General features: G+C 39.6%; 1 protein-coding gene across 1 annotated transcript; it reads left to right on the top strand.

Moving 5' to 3' along the window:
* The first annotated feature begins 319 nt into the window (after positions 1 to 319).
* Positions 320 to 7,139, top strand: LOC148870536 (transcription factor AS1-like). The gene is made up of 3 exons (XM_088970229.1): positions 320 to 1,382; positions 1,542 to 1,665; positions 5,688 to 7,139. Exon 3 carries the CDS (start codon positions 5,744 to 5,746, stop codon positions 6,812 to 6,814), a length of 1,071 nt encoding a protein of 356 aa, XP_088826355.1. The 5' UTR covers positions 320 to 1,382; positions 1,542 to 1,665; positions 5,688 to 5,743; the 3' UTR covers positions 6,815 to 7,139.
* The last annotated feature ends 11,243 nt before the right edge of the window (positions 7,140 to 18,382 follow it).

The following is an 18,382-nucleotide window of genomic DNA, read 5'->3' as shown; positions in this document are numbered from 1 at the left end:
GAATTTGAATTGAAGATCAGCTGTGGGCTGTGGATGTTGTCTGTCTCTCCTTCCCGCTTCCCCTACTCCCCTAGTCCCTACCTTTTATGCGGTATGTTGGTTGTGAATATCATCGATCAGGCCTTATCAATATCAGTTTCGGTTTTGGTTAATTGAGGTGTGTTGTGTTTTGGTTGCTGCTGTATCGGTTCATATAATATAATTATATAAACCGTCGGATCCATGGAGGAAGGGAGAGGGCATGATGTGTAAAAAGAGGTAAAGAAGAGGGTGTTAGGGTATAAGGGGAGGGAAGAGGGGGTTATGTACTTTTGCCCCAGAAATAAAGGGAGAGTGGGGGACCGCGTAGGCGCAGCGGGAAGAGAAAACGACGTAACGTATCGCTGACATCTGACTATCTGAGCCGGGGAGCAGAAGTCGAGTCCCCATCGACTCGTCTCCTTGTGCCGCGAAACGCGGACTACAGTCCCCCAAGGCTGTGCGACCTCGGGAACCTTTTCTGCTCACCATCGTTGGAGAAGATGAAAGGATGAACATCCCCTCTCTCTCTTCGTGGGCCATAGATGATGGCCCTGGCACTGTGGTGGCACATCCTTCCCTTCCTCCGTTTTCAATCTCCGATCCCACCCTTTCTCAAGATGGTCCCGTTACGGTTTACGCGTCAATGCTTTATTTAACATCAAACATTATCATCATACGGTAGATGATCATGTTTATGGACGGTGATATCTAATTGCGCGATCAAAGGCGTGAATGTGGTTTAGAAAACTGGATTCACGATAACAACGAAGATAAAAAAAGGATAACCTGATTTCAAATTTTCTGTTTATCTGTTGTCACGTCTTGGGCGTCGGTTTGACAAGTCCTTCAGGAGAGTGGGGGTGACGAGAGAGATGTCATAAAACGTGACCGAAGTAGGGAAAAATCAGAGAGTAAATTATTGTTACTAATTTTTGTTGTGTCACAATTCACATATCCTGTCTCTTATCTCTTTAACACTCCGTTTTGTTTCGTTGTTGACCAACTGTTTCTGTTTCAGATTAATTTTAATTAATTTCTCCGTTAATACCGTAAATTAATATTTAAATAACTATAATTGGTTTGTTACGCCCGCGAAACTGCGCGACGGAGAAAGCGCGAATTGACGTTACTGGCGCAGTTTAAGCTCTGAAATCGAGCGTACGCCCCCCTCGCCCTCTCCCTTCATACATTCACTTCTCTCTCTTTTCTCTGTCGCGCGCGCACTGCACAAATTTTCTCCTGGCAGTTGGCACCTCTGGGCTTACGATAGCACATTCCCTCCCGACGTCAGCACGGACCTTGGACGTTGAATCTCGACCGCCTTTTTTCTTCCCATTCGCGTGCCCTCCTTTTCCGCATCTGTCAGCTCTCTCTCTCTCTCTCTCTCTCTCTTTATTTGAAAAGAAAAAAATGAAAAATGAAATTCCCTAAAATCTCTCTTCCTCCTGTGAGCCTTTCGTTTTACTGCTTAGAAGATTTTCTTCTTCTCACTCTAGCTAGGGATTTCTTTCTCTTTCTAGGGTTTTAACCAGCAAGGCAGCAACAATTTCGTTTTGAATCCTGTCCTGTTCCAACTTATCTGATTTTGCACAATTTTTGGAGATGCGTCGAAGAGGAAGCTTAGTGTTGCTTACTTAGTTACATGTAAGCTGTTTCCTTGTTCTTTAATTCCAGCTGGATTTCTCTCCTTCTTTATAATGTGTGTATTAGGAAACAGTGCTAGTGGTATTTTCTTTACTTGTTTTATTTTCTTTCGCGAAGAAGATTCAGAGAACCAGTTTCATTGTTGATGTAAATTAGGGTTTTATCTTTTTTCACTCTATGTTTTTAATGAGAATTTCGATTTCTGACTCTTTCTGTCTTTGTTTTATATCTGTTTAGACAGCTTCATATGATTATCCAGTAATTTATCACTGGCATTTTGATGCTTTGTTTTGATTTATACATTCTTAAGGTTTCTTTCTAGAGATGTATTTGTATGCTTGAGATGTTAGATTTAGTGACGCCGTGGAGTTGGTTCACTTAGTTTCCATTGAAGAGAGTTTAACTGTTTTGTTTAGGCAGAATCTCTTCACTTTCTTTTGTTTTTTTATTTATTTATTTTTATTTTTGTTCTGCTTTTTTGCTTGGCTTTAAAAGCCTCTGTTTAGCATGCTCTCCACTGTGAATAAGCTCGGTTACTCCGACCTAATTCCAAAAACTACTACGTAACATCTCAAGAAGTTTGAAATCTCTCAAGTAACATGCGCATCCTAATGGCACTGTTCCTGCTGTTTCCAGTAAAATTTTTGAGAGCATCTCAAATATGTTTATCCAGAAAATATCATACCAAGTCTATGTTGATGTCGGTCAAGCTCTCCCTTTTCCCCTTTGAATTTTAGCATCTCAAATAAAAAGCTAATTGATTCTACTGGGATTTAGCAGATTGAAGGTTTAAGGTCTCATGTATTTTGGTTATACTAGGAATTTTTTTTCTCATTTTTGATTTCGAGAAACAATGAGAACCAACTATTCAGATGGCTGTGTGGGAGCAAGATACTTTAAAATGTGGTGAATTTTTCTTATTTTTTTACTTGGAGTTTGTTATATATCGCCTTATAACTGGTCTCTAAGGATGAATTGCAGCATTGATCCCTAAAATCTACGGGGTGTGCTTGTAACCTGATAATTTGAATATCAGATTCGGGGAGTTTGTTGCCTTTGTTTCTGGTGGGCACCTAAATATCTTATTTCTTTATTCTTCTTATCGAGGCTCTTTTTGTGGCTCAAGGAATTGATTTAAGGTGGAGAGCCTGTGAGTTCAAAATTCAGCCAATGGAAATTAGGTCAAAATTATCTCAGTATCATTATCATACTGAATTTAATTTCCACTTCATTTAACCATTTTCAGTTAATCGTATAACATATGTATAGAATCAAATAGGATTTAAATTGAACAAAAAAGTTGTTCAATTTGAATTTACCATTCTAGTGTCATTTCTTTTCTAGTCTAAAATCATAGTTGGCTCTTGATGTAACCGTCTCTGGTCACGTACCATTTTTTTTTTTGTGATCTTCCAACTTTTTGGCTAAGTGCCTCGTCATTTGACCTACTCTCAGGTGGCCTATGACTCACAGGGTGATGGAGATCCCTGGTGGCGAACTGCCTGGTGATGAGCTACTTGGTGGCGAACTCCCTAGTGTTGAGCTACCTGGTGATGAGCTCCCTAGTGGAGAGCTACTTGGTGACGAGCTCCCTAGTGGTGAGCTACTTGGTGACGAGCTCCCTAGTGGAGAGCTACCTGGTAGAGAGCTACCTTGTGGAGAGCTGCTTGGTGACGAGCTCCCTGGTGGAGAGCTACTTGGTGGTGAACTCCCTGGTGGTGAGTTACCTGGTGACGAGCTCCCTAGAGGAGAGCTACCTGGTGACGAGCTCCCTAGTGGAGAGCTACCTAGTGACGGGCTCCCTAGTGGAGAGCTACCTGGTGACGAGCTTCCTGGTGGAGAGCTACCTGGTGACGAGTTCCCTAGTGGAGAGTTACTTTGCTTCCCTTTGCATGAGGTGATCTCCTCTCCTTTGTCGGTGGCGGGAGCTGAAGGACCTGCGAGAACTGAATCACAGGGGACCCGGGGACTCTCCGATGCCCAAGTTAGCATTTTGATTGTAGGGAGCTTGGAGAGAAATGAGAGAGTTAGAGAGTAAGGATTACCTCCATTTTTTCATTCTCTCCCCCTTGTCTTTGGGGGTCGGAGTCCTTATATAGTGGTGTCCTGTCAAATCAGGTGTAATAGCCTTTGCCAAGTCAGGCGTAACCGCCTTTGTCTCTCTGCCGCAGTCGTTACTGCCAGAGCTGAGGTGGCGGGTGCAGGCGGCTACTGCAGTACGGCTTTGCCAGTCAAGGGACAGTTCTCAGGACTGGCAGGCATGGCGCCGCCTAGCGAGAGACGTGGACGCAGGCCTCAGAATCTGTCAGGTATGGTTGTCAGGCAGGAGATCTTCCTGCGATACGCCGAGGTGCCCCTAAGTGTCGAGCTACCTGTAAGGTGCCGAGTTGACCAGGTGTCGAGCTACCTGTAAGGTGCCAAGCTGACTAGGTGTTGAGCTACCTGTAAGGTGATGATCTGACTAGGTGCAGAGCTACCTGTAAGGTGTCGAGTTGACGAGGTAGCTGCCCCTAGCTATATGGAGCTCCCTGAGCTATGCTGAGCTGCCTGTGGCGAGCCATGCCGAGCTGTCTTTAAGTGGCAAGTTGTGGCAAGCTCTACCGAGCTGCCCGAGCTTCTTGAGCTGCCTAGTTGTCAAGAGGCTGCACTTGGTTTGCATGAGGTGCCAAGTGTCACAATTTCACTGGAGGGCAAAATCCACCCTCATCAGCTCTTATGGAAAAAAATGTTAGGCTCTTAACCGGTTTAGTAGCTTAGGGCCTGTATTATTATTTTTATATAAAAATCCAGGTTGTTCTATTTCCTGTTAACTGAAAAGAATTCCCAGTTCTTTGTGATAATTAATTTGTCATTTTGAAATTTTGGACGGTTATTGAACCAAATAGCTGATCTAAGATTGGCCTTGGAGGCTTGGACTAGTTTCACATTTGTTTTGATTTTTCTGGCCTTGGGGTAATTTGGAAACTGATTTAGTTACTGTAGTATTGTACCGGCAATTATAAGAAAAGATGCAGCTTTTAATTTTGATCTCCTTGTCTCCCCTCCAATGCTCGATTTTCATTCTTGATATTAGAATGAAAGTTGTGCTTTGTGGACAGAAATTTTGGTTGCAATAAACTGATGCCCCTAGTTGATTTATTTGTCACGTGGTACTAGAAGCATGAAGTATCTGAATCCATCCTGTTTTCAGTTTACTGAAACAGGGATTTGATGAATAGGCCAGGGTGGAAACAGGAGTCATGTAGCCAACCCCATATGGTTTGGATAAGGCTTAGATGTGATGATGATGGATAAGATGAATAGGCCAATGGGTGGAATAATTAATTATCAAGTAATCAAATAATTACAGTTATTCTAACTTGTAGTCTTTCTGTTTAAGTGGGTTTTATAGATTTCATTCCTACTGCTTAGTGCTAACAAATTCACAATAATGACACTCACAAGCTTATGCATTTAACTACACAAGCTTATGCATTTAACTACACAAGCAAAAACCTATAACACATTTGGGTTCTTTGCCGTTCTGACACTGCCATCGTTAATTATCTGTTGTTTTGTATTGATGATTTGTGCATGTTTCTATGTGCTAAATTATGTCTGATGGGAACATGGAGATAGAAAGCATTTGCTTGGTTTAATGATGATGAGATGCTTTTTGGTGAAGTAATGTCTTTATATTCAGAAATGAGCCCTTGAAACAGTTAGAATGTGACTGAGTTGGTGATGCTAATTGATAAATTATTTGGTGAGGTGCTTTTTGGTTTAGTAATGTCTTTATATTCAGAAATGAGCCCTTGAAACAGTTGGAATGTGGCTGAGTTGGTGATGCTAATTGATAAATTATTTGGTGCTTGTTGTCCCCTTCCAGGGAGGGGGGACAGGGACTCAAGTTCCTACAATCTTTTATGTGCAACACCTATGACCCCACCTAGATACTAAATTCATCTGTCTAACTTCATTCAAGGAATAGTCTGTTGCATCAGATGGTCCTGTAACCTTTTTTGATTTTCTTTTGTTTTTAGATACATTATGAAGAACCCGAGTCCAAGGCAATGGGCAGTGATGTTTGCTCCTGGAAATGAAGGAGAGGCAACGCTGGAGGGCTGAAGAAGACGCTATATTACGTGCCTATGTGAAGCAGTATGGCCCAAGGGAATGGAACCTCGTATCCCAGCGCATGAATACACCCCTTGATAGGGATGCAAAATCCTGTTTAGAAAGGTGGAAGAACTACCTCAAGCCTGGCATCAAGAAGGGATCCCTCACCGAGGAGGAACAGCGTCTTGTCATTCATCTCCAGGCAAAGCACGGAAATAAGTGGAAGAAGATTGCAGCTGAGGTTCCTGGCCGTACTGCTAAGAGGCTAGGCAAGTGGTGGGAAGTATTCAAGGAGAAACAGCAGAGGGAGCAAAAGGAGAGCACCAAGGCCCTTGATCCTATAGAGGAAGGAAAGTACGACCGCATTCTTGAGACTTTTGCAGAGAAGCTGGTAAAAGAACGTTCTGCACCATTCCTCATGGCCACCTCCAATGGAGCCTTCCTTCACTCTGATCAGCCTGCACCTCCACCAACCTTGCTTCCCCCATGGCTTTCCAGTTCCAATGGCACACCTACAGTGAGGCCACTCTCCCCTTCTGTTACCCTAACCCTGTCACCCTCAACTGTTACACCAGCTCCTGCCATCCCATGGTTACAACCTGAAAGAGGAGGGGATGGCACTCCCCTTGTCTTGGGCGGTTTGCAGCAACATGGGGCAGTTCCTGGAGGTGGTGATGGTGCAATTGTCTCTGAGCTTGTAGAATGCTGCAGGGAGTTGGAGGAGGGGCACAGAGCTTGGGCAGCACATAAGAAGGAAGCAGCCTGGAGGCTTAAAAGGGTGGAGCTGCAGCTAGAGTCTGAAAAAGCATGTCGAAGGAGGGAAAAGATGGAGGAGATAGAATCAAAGGTAAGGGCCCTTAGGGAGGAACAGAAGGCGACTCTGGAGAGGATTGAAGCAGAATACAGAGAACAGTTGGCGAGTCTAAGGAGGGACGCTGAAGCGAAGGAACAAAAATTGGCAGAGCAGTGGGCTTCAAAGCACATGAGGCTCACGAAGTTTCTTGAGCAGATAGGCTGTCGACCTAGGGCCACTGAGCCTAATGGCCGCTGAATCGGACCACAATCTATGATTTGGGGAGATGGACAATGATGGTTCTGTTGGTTACTTGCATCCATTGAGCTCTTGTTTGTCTTTTAAGAACTTATTTTTCCGACATGTACATCTCCCCTTTCTTCATCTGCCGATCTTGTGTGCATTCTTCCCCAAAGCTTTTGCTGTATTGAGTTCTGCTTCAGAAGGGATCACTTTGAACTTGCGCCACTTATATTGTATTTATATATCATCTTTCAGTGACTCGTTACCGAACCCATGATATAGCCGAAGAGCAGTTTGACCCGTTTTAGTAAAACCGTTCATTGATGCTTCTCTGTCTGCATCCACGCGCCATACTTTTTTTTTTTTTGTGAAAGTACTATTGGATAAAAACATGAAAGTACTATTGTTACTCTTTAGGTTAGAGTAACAATAATACAAGAATTTTCGATGAATGCACCTCTGTTCTTTTATGTTGTATTAGCCATCCATCTTGAGATGGAATGCTCCAAAGTAGATACTTAATTTCTGTATATTTTGAACCACAATTACCACAAAATAGGTTACCAATAGAATGTGGTTAATGCACAGTTGGAATTGGAAAGCCATAGTTGAGGTGATTAAAAGCTATTTTCCTTTTCGTTAGATGATTCCCGTGCTCGAAGGGGCGAAGATCAACTTTTAAAAATTTTTAAAGAGTCTAAACGGTTTACTGACACCCATAGTACAGGGGGTCCGTGCAATGTATACGCGGAGTTCCTCTTTCATTTCATTTTGTCATGGTATTAGAGCCTCCGATGACCGGACTTAATTTCTGCTGCCCTTTGCCGTCTGGTATTTCCGTAGAGTCTCCACTGTGAATTCATCGGACTCCTGCATCCCTGGCGACAATTCCCTTGTAATCTTGTCATGTCCGATCATCAAGATTCAACAAGTTCACCATACTATTTGCACCCCTCAGATAACATAATGCAGGGGCGATTCTCATATCGTGTCCCTTAATATGGGACAATTATTCTACATAGCAACAGGCCATGAGAAATACTTTGAAGGCAAATAATAAGTACGGTTTCATGGATGGATCGCTCTAGAGGCATGCTCCCGGTTTAGTAGAAGATCGACCATGGTCAAAATGCAATTCCATGGTCGTCTCCTGGATCTCTAACTCTCTTGCTCGTGAACTATAGTAGAGCATGGCCTACACTGAACTTGCAAGAAAGATATGGTTTGACCTCCAAGAAAGGTTCGTTCAGAAAAATGCTCCGCGAATCTATGAGTTGAAGAGAAAACTTTCATTCCTTTTCCAAGGAGAAGTCTCAATGGCCTCTTATTTTACAAAACTGAAGGGGCTGTTGGACGAGCTCGCGACTCTGGCCCCAATTCCCGACTGTACCTACGGCACTGCTAAGGAAATAAATGCAGACCGCGAAAGAGATAGGCTGAATCAATTCTTGATGGGCCTCAGTGATACTTTCAACAATGTTCGATCTGATATTCTTGCTCCTGATCCCTTGCCAAGCATAAATCATGCATATGCCTTGGTGATTCAGGAAGAAAAACACTAAGTCTTGATCTCTTAGAAAGGATCTATGATTCCCAGTGTTGCTACCTTCCACACTTCATTGCAATGGCCAAATACTCGTAACAATTCCAAATTAAAGTACAAATGTGACCACTGCAAGAAATAGGGTCACACCAAATAACGTTGCTACGAGTTAATCGGCTACCCAGAGGGGTGGAACAAAGGCAAAACACCCAAGAATGCTTAGTCTACAGCAAATTGCATGCAATCTGACCCTCTCACATGCACAGAATCAACTTCAATAGCAGACCTCGTTTAGGAGCAGTATACTCTATGGTCGATAAGACTTCCTCCTCTCTTAACTGCTTGAACACTTGGATCTTGGATAGTGGAGTGTCCGATCACATGACCTCCAATAAGGATCTGTTACTAAATCCTAAACCATTGACTATACAACCTTTAATGCATTTACCTGATGGATCAACTTTGAATGCCACTCACAGAGGTTCTCTACTCCTTCAACCCGGTTTGATCATCATTGATGTTCTTTATGTGCCAAAATTTAAGCATAATTTGTTATTTATCAGCAAATTAACATCTCAACTACATTGTACAGTGTCATTCGCTTCTGAATATTATGATATAGGACCCATTCTCTCACAATGTGATGAATAGAGGAGAATTGCACAATAACATCTAATGTTTACAGATACCTCACCTTAGTTTTCCTATCACTGCTCTTTTTTCTTGTATTATTGGAGATTATCAAACATGGCACAACCACCTCGGGCATGCTTCTACTCAACAATTGTATCTTGTTTTTGATGAGCTCTCACCTCCAATAAGGGATGCATGTGATTCTTGTGAACAAGCCAAGCACATATGGGTTCCATTTCCAATAAGTTCCACACGAGCATCAACACCATTCGACCTAATACATTGTCACATATGGGGAGCATATAGCACACCATCTCTATCTGGTGCCAGGTTCTTTCTCACCATCATTGATGACTTTAGTCGTTGTATTTGGGCATTTCTCATGAAAAACAAGTATGAGACATACCAACTACTTGTGTCATTTTATAACATGGTTCCCACACAGTTTGACTACAATATCAACAATGTTAGATCAGATGATGGTAAAGAATTTTTTTCTGCTCCTCTTCTACAATTTTTTTTTTGTTTTTTTCTTTGCACATGGTATTGTTCACCATCATTCTTGTTGATTCTCCCCAACAAAATGGAATTTTAGAGAGAAAGCATCACCATCTTTTAGAGGTAGCCCATGCTCTATGTTTCCATGCTTCCTTACCTATTTCATTTTGGGGTGAATGTGTGCTAACAACTGCATATATCATTAATTATCTACCATCTATGCCCTTACATGGAAAAACTGCCTTTGAATTACTCTTTGGTAGAAAACCAACATATGGCCACTTTTGAACATTTGGATGCCTATGTTATGCACAAGAATGACCCCTTTCTAGTGACAAATTTGCACCAAAGGATGTTTGATGTCTATTTGTCGTAATTCACACGGTTAAAAGGGATACCAAGTCTACAATTTGGCCATCGAACGGGTATTCACCTCTTGTGATGTCACCTTTTATGAGACTATTCCCGCTTGCATCTTCTGATCTACCTAAGTCAACTCAAATGGATGACTCCAACAACTTAGTCATACCTCTCCCATAGAATGATGCTGGCATTGATGATACACACAATCAACAAGTTGACATTGAGCTTACTATTATTGCTAAAATTGCTACAGATGGGCCTAATATCAATTTTGTGTGTGATGACTCTAATACCACTACTTCTCATGAGTCAAATGAATTCAGTTCACCAACTCAACCTAGGCCCACTCGAACTCAAAGGTCACCAAGCTATCTTTGTGATTACATCTGTCATGGTCCTACACATCAATCTCCTAATAACGGCACACAACTTTCTTCTATCACAGAACCCACATCATACATCAGGCCTGTAGAGATCCAAATTGGTGTCAGGCCATGCAAGAAGAGATCGATGCTCTAAAACGTAATCAAACTTGGTCTATTGTGGACCTCCCTCCAGGTAAACACCCAATTGGTTCCATATGGATTTATAAGCTCAAATATAAAGCTGATGACACTATTGAACGCTATAAGGAGTGTCTATTTGTTAAAGCGTATACTCAAATTGAAGGTTATGACTATCATGATATATATGCACCTGTAGCAAAGCTGATTACTCTTAGATGTCTACTTGCCATTTTAGCCGTCAAAGAGTGAGAATTGCATTAACTTGATGTCAACATTGCTTTCTTGCATGGTGACTTATCTGAAGAAGTTTACATGAGTATTCCACTAGGGTTTCCTAAGAATGGTAAGAATAAAGTTTGCAAGCTTCATAAATCATTATATGGGTTAAAACAAACATTTTTTTTTTGTTGGTCTGAGAAATTTGCATTTGCCCTTAAAGGAATTGGTTTTACACAGTCCATTGCAGACTATTTGCATGGTTGCTTTCACATCAAAGATATTGGATTTCTCCACTATTTTCTCGACATGGAAATCACAAGGACTTCCTCAGGTAGTTTTGTTGACCAATACAAATATACAATTGACATAATGATTGAAATAGGTATGCTCGAATGTAAATCCATCTCACATCCCATGGAACAACAATGATAATTCACTGATGAATCCAATCCATTACTTGAGGACCCAACTCAATACAAAAGGTTGGTGGGTTGGCTCGACATGTCTACTTAACCATTACTCAGCTAGAATTGAGCTACCCAATTCATGTCCTTACCCAACACCTTAGTGTTCCTAGGGAAGAACATATGCAAGTTGCCAAGCGTGTCATCCAATACATCAAAAGTGCACCACATCAAGACATATTCTTCCCTGTCACAAATGATCTCACTTCAAGCATTTTTTGACTCTGACTGGGCCTCTTGTCCCATCACTTGATGCTCAACAACAGGTGTTACATCACCATGTTAGGGGATTCACTTATCTCATGGAAAACGAAAAAGGAAGTCACAGTTGCAAGATCCTTTGCAAAGGTTGAGTATTGTGCCATGGCTCTTGCCACAAGTGAAGTTCTTTGGTTGATGTGTATACTTCGAGATCTTGGAATTCAACACCAACAACCAGTTCAACTCTTTTTGTGATCAAGCAACAATACACATTGCTACCAATCCAGTATTTCATGAACGTACCAAATATATTGACATTTACTGTCATTTCGTTCAAGAGCATGTCCTCCACAAAACTATTGCTCTTTGTCACATTTCCACTACTTCACAACCTACTGACTTGTTAACAAAAGCCTTGGGTGCAGATCAATTTCATTCTCTTTTGGGCAAGTTGGGCATTACCCATGGTCCATCTCGAGGGGGGTGTTAGGAAGAACATAATCGGTTGTAACTAATCTTGCCCATGCGGCTAATAAATTGACAAGTGGTTTACTACCGACTAGGAGTTCCTCTTTCATTTCATTTTGTCTTCATGAATGCCTCTAGCGCTGTGAAATTAATGGCGGTTTCTATTCAAGGTCCGAGTATTATTCTTCCCACCACACATGCAGCCTTCCACATCATTTGGTGGTTTACCATCCAATAAATAATTGGTTGTCTTATAAATTTAGGCTATGTTTGATTTTGAAGGAAAATATAGGGAAAGGAAGGGAAAAGTAGAGAAACCTTTATGACCCTTGTATTGGTTTCCCTGTTTTTCCCTTCCTCTCCCTACCTTTTCCTTCAAATCAAACATAGCCTAAAGTCCTCCCTCCTGCCTGCAGATGCCAATATCTAATCTAATATAACAAACCGAGAGAAGAAAAGATATCACATAAATGATGACAGTCGCTAGTATGTGGTTTTTATCTGGTTTTCATCAACGTTTTTCTATTTTACTTTATGTTATCTTGAATTCTTTATCACCCAGCTTCTTTAGTAAAATTTTCCTTAGAATAGAGGGGTAACAAAGTAGGTTACTTTTTTATGAAGGCGGTAACAAAGTAGGTTAAACTCTACATTCCATGATCCACCACGTTCCGTGATTCATGGTCCGCAAGAAAGAATGGATTGAAGCACGATATGTTGTGCTTATTTTCTTTAAATAAATGCAGTTGATGGCAAAAAGTGTGAAATTTGAGTCTAGAAAATGATGTATCCGTAAAATCTTTTAACAATCGAGAAATCCTATTAAAACATATTTAAGATCTATCTTTTTATCATCCGTTGCTCAGCGAAGCAAATCAAAGTTTTTAAAATCGAATCAGACAATGAACCATTCAGGGTCTAATTCCTAGGTTGAATGATCCGACCATTCAAACCGAATAAATGGCCTATTTTAGCAAAAAAAAAATATATATTAAAAACCATTAGATGATTCAAACGATTCAACCACCTGAATCAGCGGTTTATTGACCAAACCAAATCAACGATCTTTTACCCAAAAACAGTTATAGGATAAAATGGTCAAGTAGATTGTCATATCATTACACTACTACACTATTCCATGAATATCATTTGTCATTTATTGCCCAACCTCAAGTCATTTTGGATTAGTTCTAAAAGAAGCTCGGGGCTGATACAGTTTTGGTTTCGGAGAACCACCAATGAAATCAACCTAACAATTTAGTGCATTTTATTCATAAAGGGACCTATGTTCTCTGACATGTTAGCAGTCTACCTTTAGGGATCTATAGGATTGTTTATCTGATTTTCTTACGTTGCCCTCCATGGAAGTTGTTTCCCTAGATGTCTCTCTGTCATTCAGAATTGCGAATTATACAACTACCCTTTTATTGGATGCCTGTACAGCTCTTATATATTCAAGTGTTGAGAAATCATGCACCGTTCTCCCAAGGTGAAAACGAAAAAACTAACAGCTTCATGTGAAGGGAAGGGATGCCGTCATCCATTTCTATTTTATTGAATTAATTTGGATACTCTATAGGATTTTTCAGATTGGAACACAAAATAGGATCCGTTTCAAAATCCAGTCGAATTCAAATCAAGGGTTAGAGAATCCGATCGATGGATTTGGATTCAGATTGGATCATATGGATTTTATATCAGATCAGTTCAGATATACCCCTAATTCGAATCTGATTCAATCCGTTTGTGAAGACTCTATGGATGATAATGGTCACTTGTCTGGCTGAGAAGAAAGATATCAGATATCTATCTCAGACTTCATCGTCCTCTAATAAACTGCAATATGCAGAACTAGTCATTTATAGGAGATATGCTAGATTCATCATCATAGTGCCATATTCATGCTTCAACCACGGTGCTTAAATCATTTCTTATGGTTTACCCCTTCAAGCCCCTTCAGCTTTCAGATGATTAATTCTTGGGGTTTTTATTGTTCAGTCCACCTCAGAAATCTTAGCCCTTTCGTACAGGTGGGATGAATCCTAACCATGGATTGATGCTAAATTCACGGGAATGATGCGGTTTATAGGGGAGGGCTACTAATAAACTAGGTGGGTCTGTAATTTTAGATTTCAGAGGTGGACTGCAGTCGACATATCCCTTGTAGGTGGTGTTGATGGTCTTCCATGCACATGATTAAACCATCTTAATCTATTTTCTCCCATTCTATCACTTATTGGAACTATTTGTAGATTTTTTTTGAATGAATTCATTTCTCACTCTATCTTTTCTTGTTTTTCTACTCATCCATCTCAGCGCATACATTTCTACCACTATGATTTTTTGAACACCACAGTTCCCCACATTTTGTTACAGAGATATAGAAAAAAAAACAAGGTGCATGGTAATTGATATAGCTTTGTTTTGCCTTTACTATGGAGTTGTAGATTCTTGAATGAAATGGAGAATTAACCTAGTTTTCAATTTTGTTGGCTCTATCTAGCTGAACTTCTCTCTTTCCTCTTAATCCTCTTTTGGAATTTGATTTTCTTATTTTTCCTTTTCAATTTGCTCTTATATCAGTTTTCTGCCATTGTAGTGTTAGAGATCGGAAGGCTTAAAAAAGTATTGGAGTTTGGAGAAAGGGAATTTTGGTTTCTTTCAAAAAGAAAAAGAAGCCTGAAATTAGCTTCAATTTACAGAGTTCTGAATGTTACGGTGTTCTGGTTTAGGCTCAATCATTTTGAAAATCGAGAGCCCCAATTTTAGATATTTTTTTTCCTAGTTTGTTTACCTCCAATAAAAAGGCTCTCTTGATCTCTCTCTCCAATAGTGTTGGATTGTAGCAGACTTTATTTTGATAAATTAAAGGAGAGAAAGAAGCATGCATGCAGATCTTCGACACAGTCCTTAGCTCATTGTCATTTTAATTTCAGTACTCTTGCAGCTGCAAAGATGGAAGGCACTTAGAGATTGAGGGAGATATTAGATGGTATTTTAATGAAAAAAATAAAAAAATAGAAATGGTTTTCACCTTATACGTACCACTCAGTTATATTGGGGAGTAAAATAAACCAGTTTATGGCAACGATTATTACACTCAAACTTGCAGGTCATTCATTTACAGTTTCTTTTAGATATTTTCTGATCCATTTTTTAATAAATCTGTTTGGAGGCATAGGCGGAGTTATATTGTCACGAGGGTGAGCAATTGAACCCACTTTGCTTCTAAAATCATTTAAGGGGTTAACGTTATCACAATTTATGTTAGGTTTAACTTCTTCTTTTCCAAAACTGATTCCATTCAAGTAAAATAATTTGAAGTATATAGAGATTTGACCCATTAAGAGTAAATCTAGCAAACTCCATCTAGTATCTCCTCTTGTAATTTTACAAGCAATCTAGTGTCTGTAACGAACATTTCCTGTAAAATGTACCAAGGTGAATTACTGGTTTCTTGCTTGAGTTCTCTGTCATGAGACAACTCAACTATAACAGAGATGTACAATATAGAAAGCTTCAAGTATATATGCTATATGATTCACCAATTGACCATGCATAAATCAGACCTCCAGATTAAGATGACAACACTGAAATCCATTTATATAATAATTACAGGATGTATTTCCGTAGCTAATCCTATTGTCATTTATCCAAACATCTACATGCCATATCGTAAACATTTTTTTGTGCATCATTAATCCATGACTGTTTACTTTCAACAAGCTAAGGGGCGACCATGCATTTTATACAAAGTCATAGGCTCGGCCTGGCCATTATCATCCTTACTTTCAAGTTTCAACCATTCTTTCTCCATCTGCAAGCTGATGTTCCTAAAAGAAGAAAACAAAAATATTTAAAAATATGAACGCATATGGTTAAAGATTTTAAAAAAATAATTATATATAACTAATTCCATTTGGATCTTCAATAACTTAACAAGAAAATACCTTCAAAGCTCACTGTTTACTTTTTGTCTCTTATAGTCTTTAATTGCAATATAACAATATTTAACGAATATTTGACAATGCCATTAATATACATTTTCATTTTCAAAATTCCGAAGAAAAAAGAAAGGTAGTTTTCAGAGTTCTAGTGCATTACTTTTTGCATTAATGATAGACAAGACACACGGATAATATCAAATGATCAGTACTCCAGTTATATTAAAATGGCAAATTCCATACAAAAGGATTGGTTATTGTGATTCTGATTATGCTGGAGATCTTGATCGGAGGGGATCTCTCACTGGCTATTGTTTCACTTTGGGGAGTACCTCTATTAGCTGGAAAGTTTCACTTTAGTCGACTGTTGCTTTGTCTACGACTGAAGCTGAGTATATGACTGTGGCTGATGCCGCTAAGGAATTTTTATGGTTATGAAATCTGGTTGGTGAACTCATAGGTAGACAGGAGGCTACAATGATCTATTGTGACAGTTAGAGTGCCATACATTTGACTCATGACCAGATGTTTCATGAGAGGACCAAGCACATTGATGTGCATTATCACTTTGTTCGTGATATTGTTGATGATGGTCGTGTTTTGCTCAACAAAATAGCTTTCGCTAAGAATCCTGCTAATATGTTGACAAAGCCATTACCATCATCCAAGTTCGATGCTTGCATCGAGTTGGTGGGTCTTGTCTCATTTGATGCTTGATGCCCTTGGGGCATTTAGAGAGGGAGATTTGCTGTTTGAATTATCACCAAGGTGGAGATTGTTGACGTTTGGTGTGGCTAAGTAATTCAACAGCCTTAATTGCACCACCAAAACTGCTACATTTATCTTTTGGTATGAATGTTGTAACAGTCTCAATTACACCACAAAAACTGCTACATTTATCTTTTAGTATGAATGTTGTAACAATCACAATTACACCACCAAAAACTGCTACATTTATCTTTTGAGATAAATGTTGTAACAGTCACAATTACACAACAAAAAACTGCTACACTTATTGTGACTTCTTCACTTCCCTATTTTCTTCTATAAAAGGGGTGCCTCCTATGGGTAGTATGTGTATGGAGAGAGAGCATTAGAAGGCTGAAAAGATTGGGAGAATTTCATCACCATCTTCTGACAATATCTGCTCCTACTCTGTTTGGATCGTTTTTCTTATTCTCTGCTACCATTAAGGGTTTCTCTCACACCAGCTCAAAGCAGTCATCTATACCATTTTTTGAGTGCTTCAAGGCTTTGTTAAAGGCATTTTGGCACTAGTAAGGTGGTCAATTTGTAGTTCTCTCATCAAGGACATGAATAAACATGTTTTTCTTTCTTCTCCTGTGGATGTAGGTCTCTTTGACCAAACCCCACACTTCCTTCGACTTGAGATAGTATTTCTTTGACTTGGAAGTAACTTTCCACCAGAAGTCTCTACATAGAGAATTAATTTCTGAACACACCACCTTTAATTGGCATTACCTGAGTTTGCTGTGATACATAGGGATGGTCTCAAGAGTAGACTTATTCAACACGGTTCTACTTGTCAGAGAGAGAGTTTCAGCCTTCCTGCCTGTAGTGTAGCCCCATTAAAAAAAGAAAGAAAAAAAGAGAGAGGGAGAGAGAATCTGGATCTTTGTGATAGGTGTTATGCCCTACTCGACAGATTGTTATTGCTTGACACTTTGTCAATCCAGCACGGTATAACCATGCGACAATAAGTATTTCATTAAAATTGTCCCATTAAAATTTGGATATGAACTTGCTTAGATCTCTAACCAATTCATTGACATCAAAAGCTCATTCCATGTGTATACTTGCTACAACTTAAATTTGATTTTCAGCAAGTTCATGTATTGTTGCAGTAGATATTTGCTATTGGCATATATTTGTAAAGAATTATTTATTAGTTCGTAATAATAGTCTGTATTAGTTGAGTTAGTTAGGTTGTTAAACATCTCATAACAAACTTTGCTAAGCTGGATTAATTTGTTACTCTTCCCTCTCTTCTTTCTCTTTCCTACTCTTAAGTGTATATAATGTAGCTTTAGCTGTTGTATTCAGTCAGTTACAAGTAATGAAGAATTTCTTCTTCTTCAATATTTTCTCTAGTTTTCTTGCTTTCTGTTCATGGTATCAGAGCAGATATCCTAACTAGATATTGAGCTCTCTTTTTGATCAAGTTGATATTTGAAGAATGATGGAGATTGATCTTGATGTTTCGGTGACAAGAGCAGGAGAAACACCAAACAATAATGGTGGAAATGTTATCAATGGCGTTGGTACGGGAAAAGAAGCTAATACTGGAAGCAATAATGGAGATCCTCTATTTTTATAGAATTCGGATCATCTAGGCATGATATTGGTGTCTAGTCCACTAACTGGAAACAACTATTTGACATGGAGTAGATCAATGAAGATCGCACTTAGATCTAAGGTAAGATTAGGTTTCATAAATGGAAGTTGCAAAGCACCAGAACTTGATTCACCTACTTTTGAGCAATGGACAAGAGTGGACTGTATGGTAACTTCTTGGATACTAAACTCTATTTCTAAGGACATTGTTGATGCTTTTCTATACTCTACATCTACTAGAGATCTTTGGCTAGAATTGGAAGAAAGGTTTGGAGATTCAAATGGACTTTTACAGTATCATTTGCAACAAGATATTAGTACAATTAGTCAAGGAAATCTAACTGTGGCACAATATTATACCAAACTGAATAAACTTTGGGATGAATTGA

Source organism: Nelumbo lutea, chromosome 2 (assembly GCF_056320005.1).
Source record: "Nelumbo lutea isolate HS-2025 chromosome 2, American lotus-T2T, whole genome shotgun sequence".
NCBI classification, from domain to species: Eukaryota; Viridiplantae; Streptophyta; class Magnoliopsida; order Proteales; family Nelumbonaceae; genus Nelumbo; species Nelumbo lutea.
The sequence above is the reverse complement of the archived record's forward strand: the minus strand, read 5'-3'. Positions and strand labels throughout refer to the sequence as shown.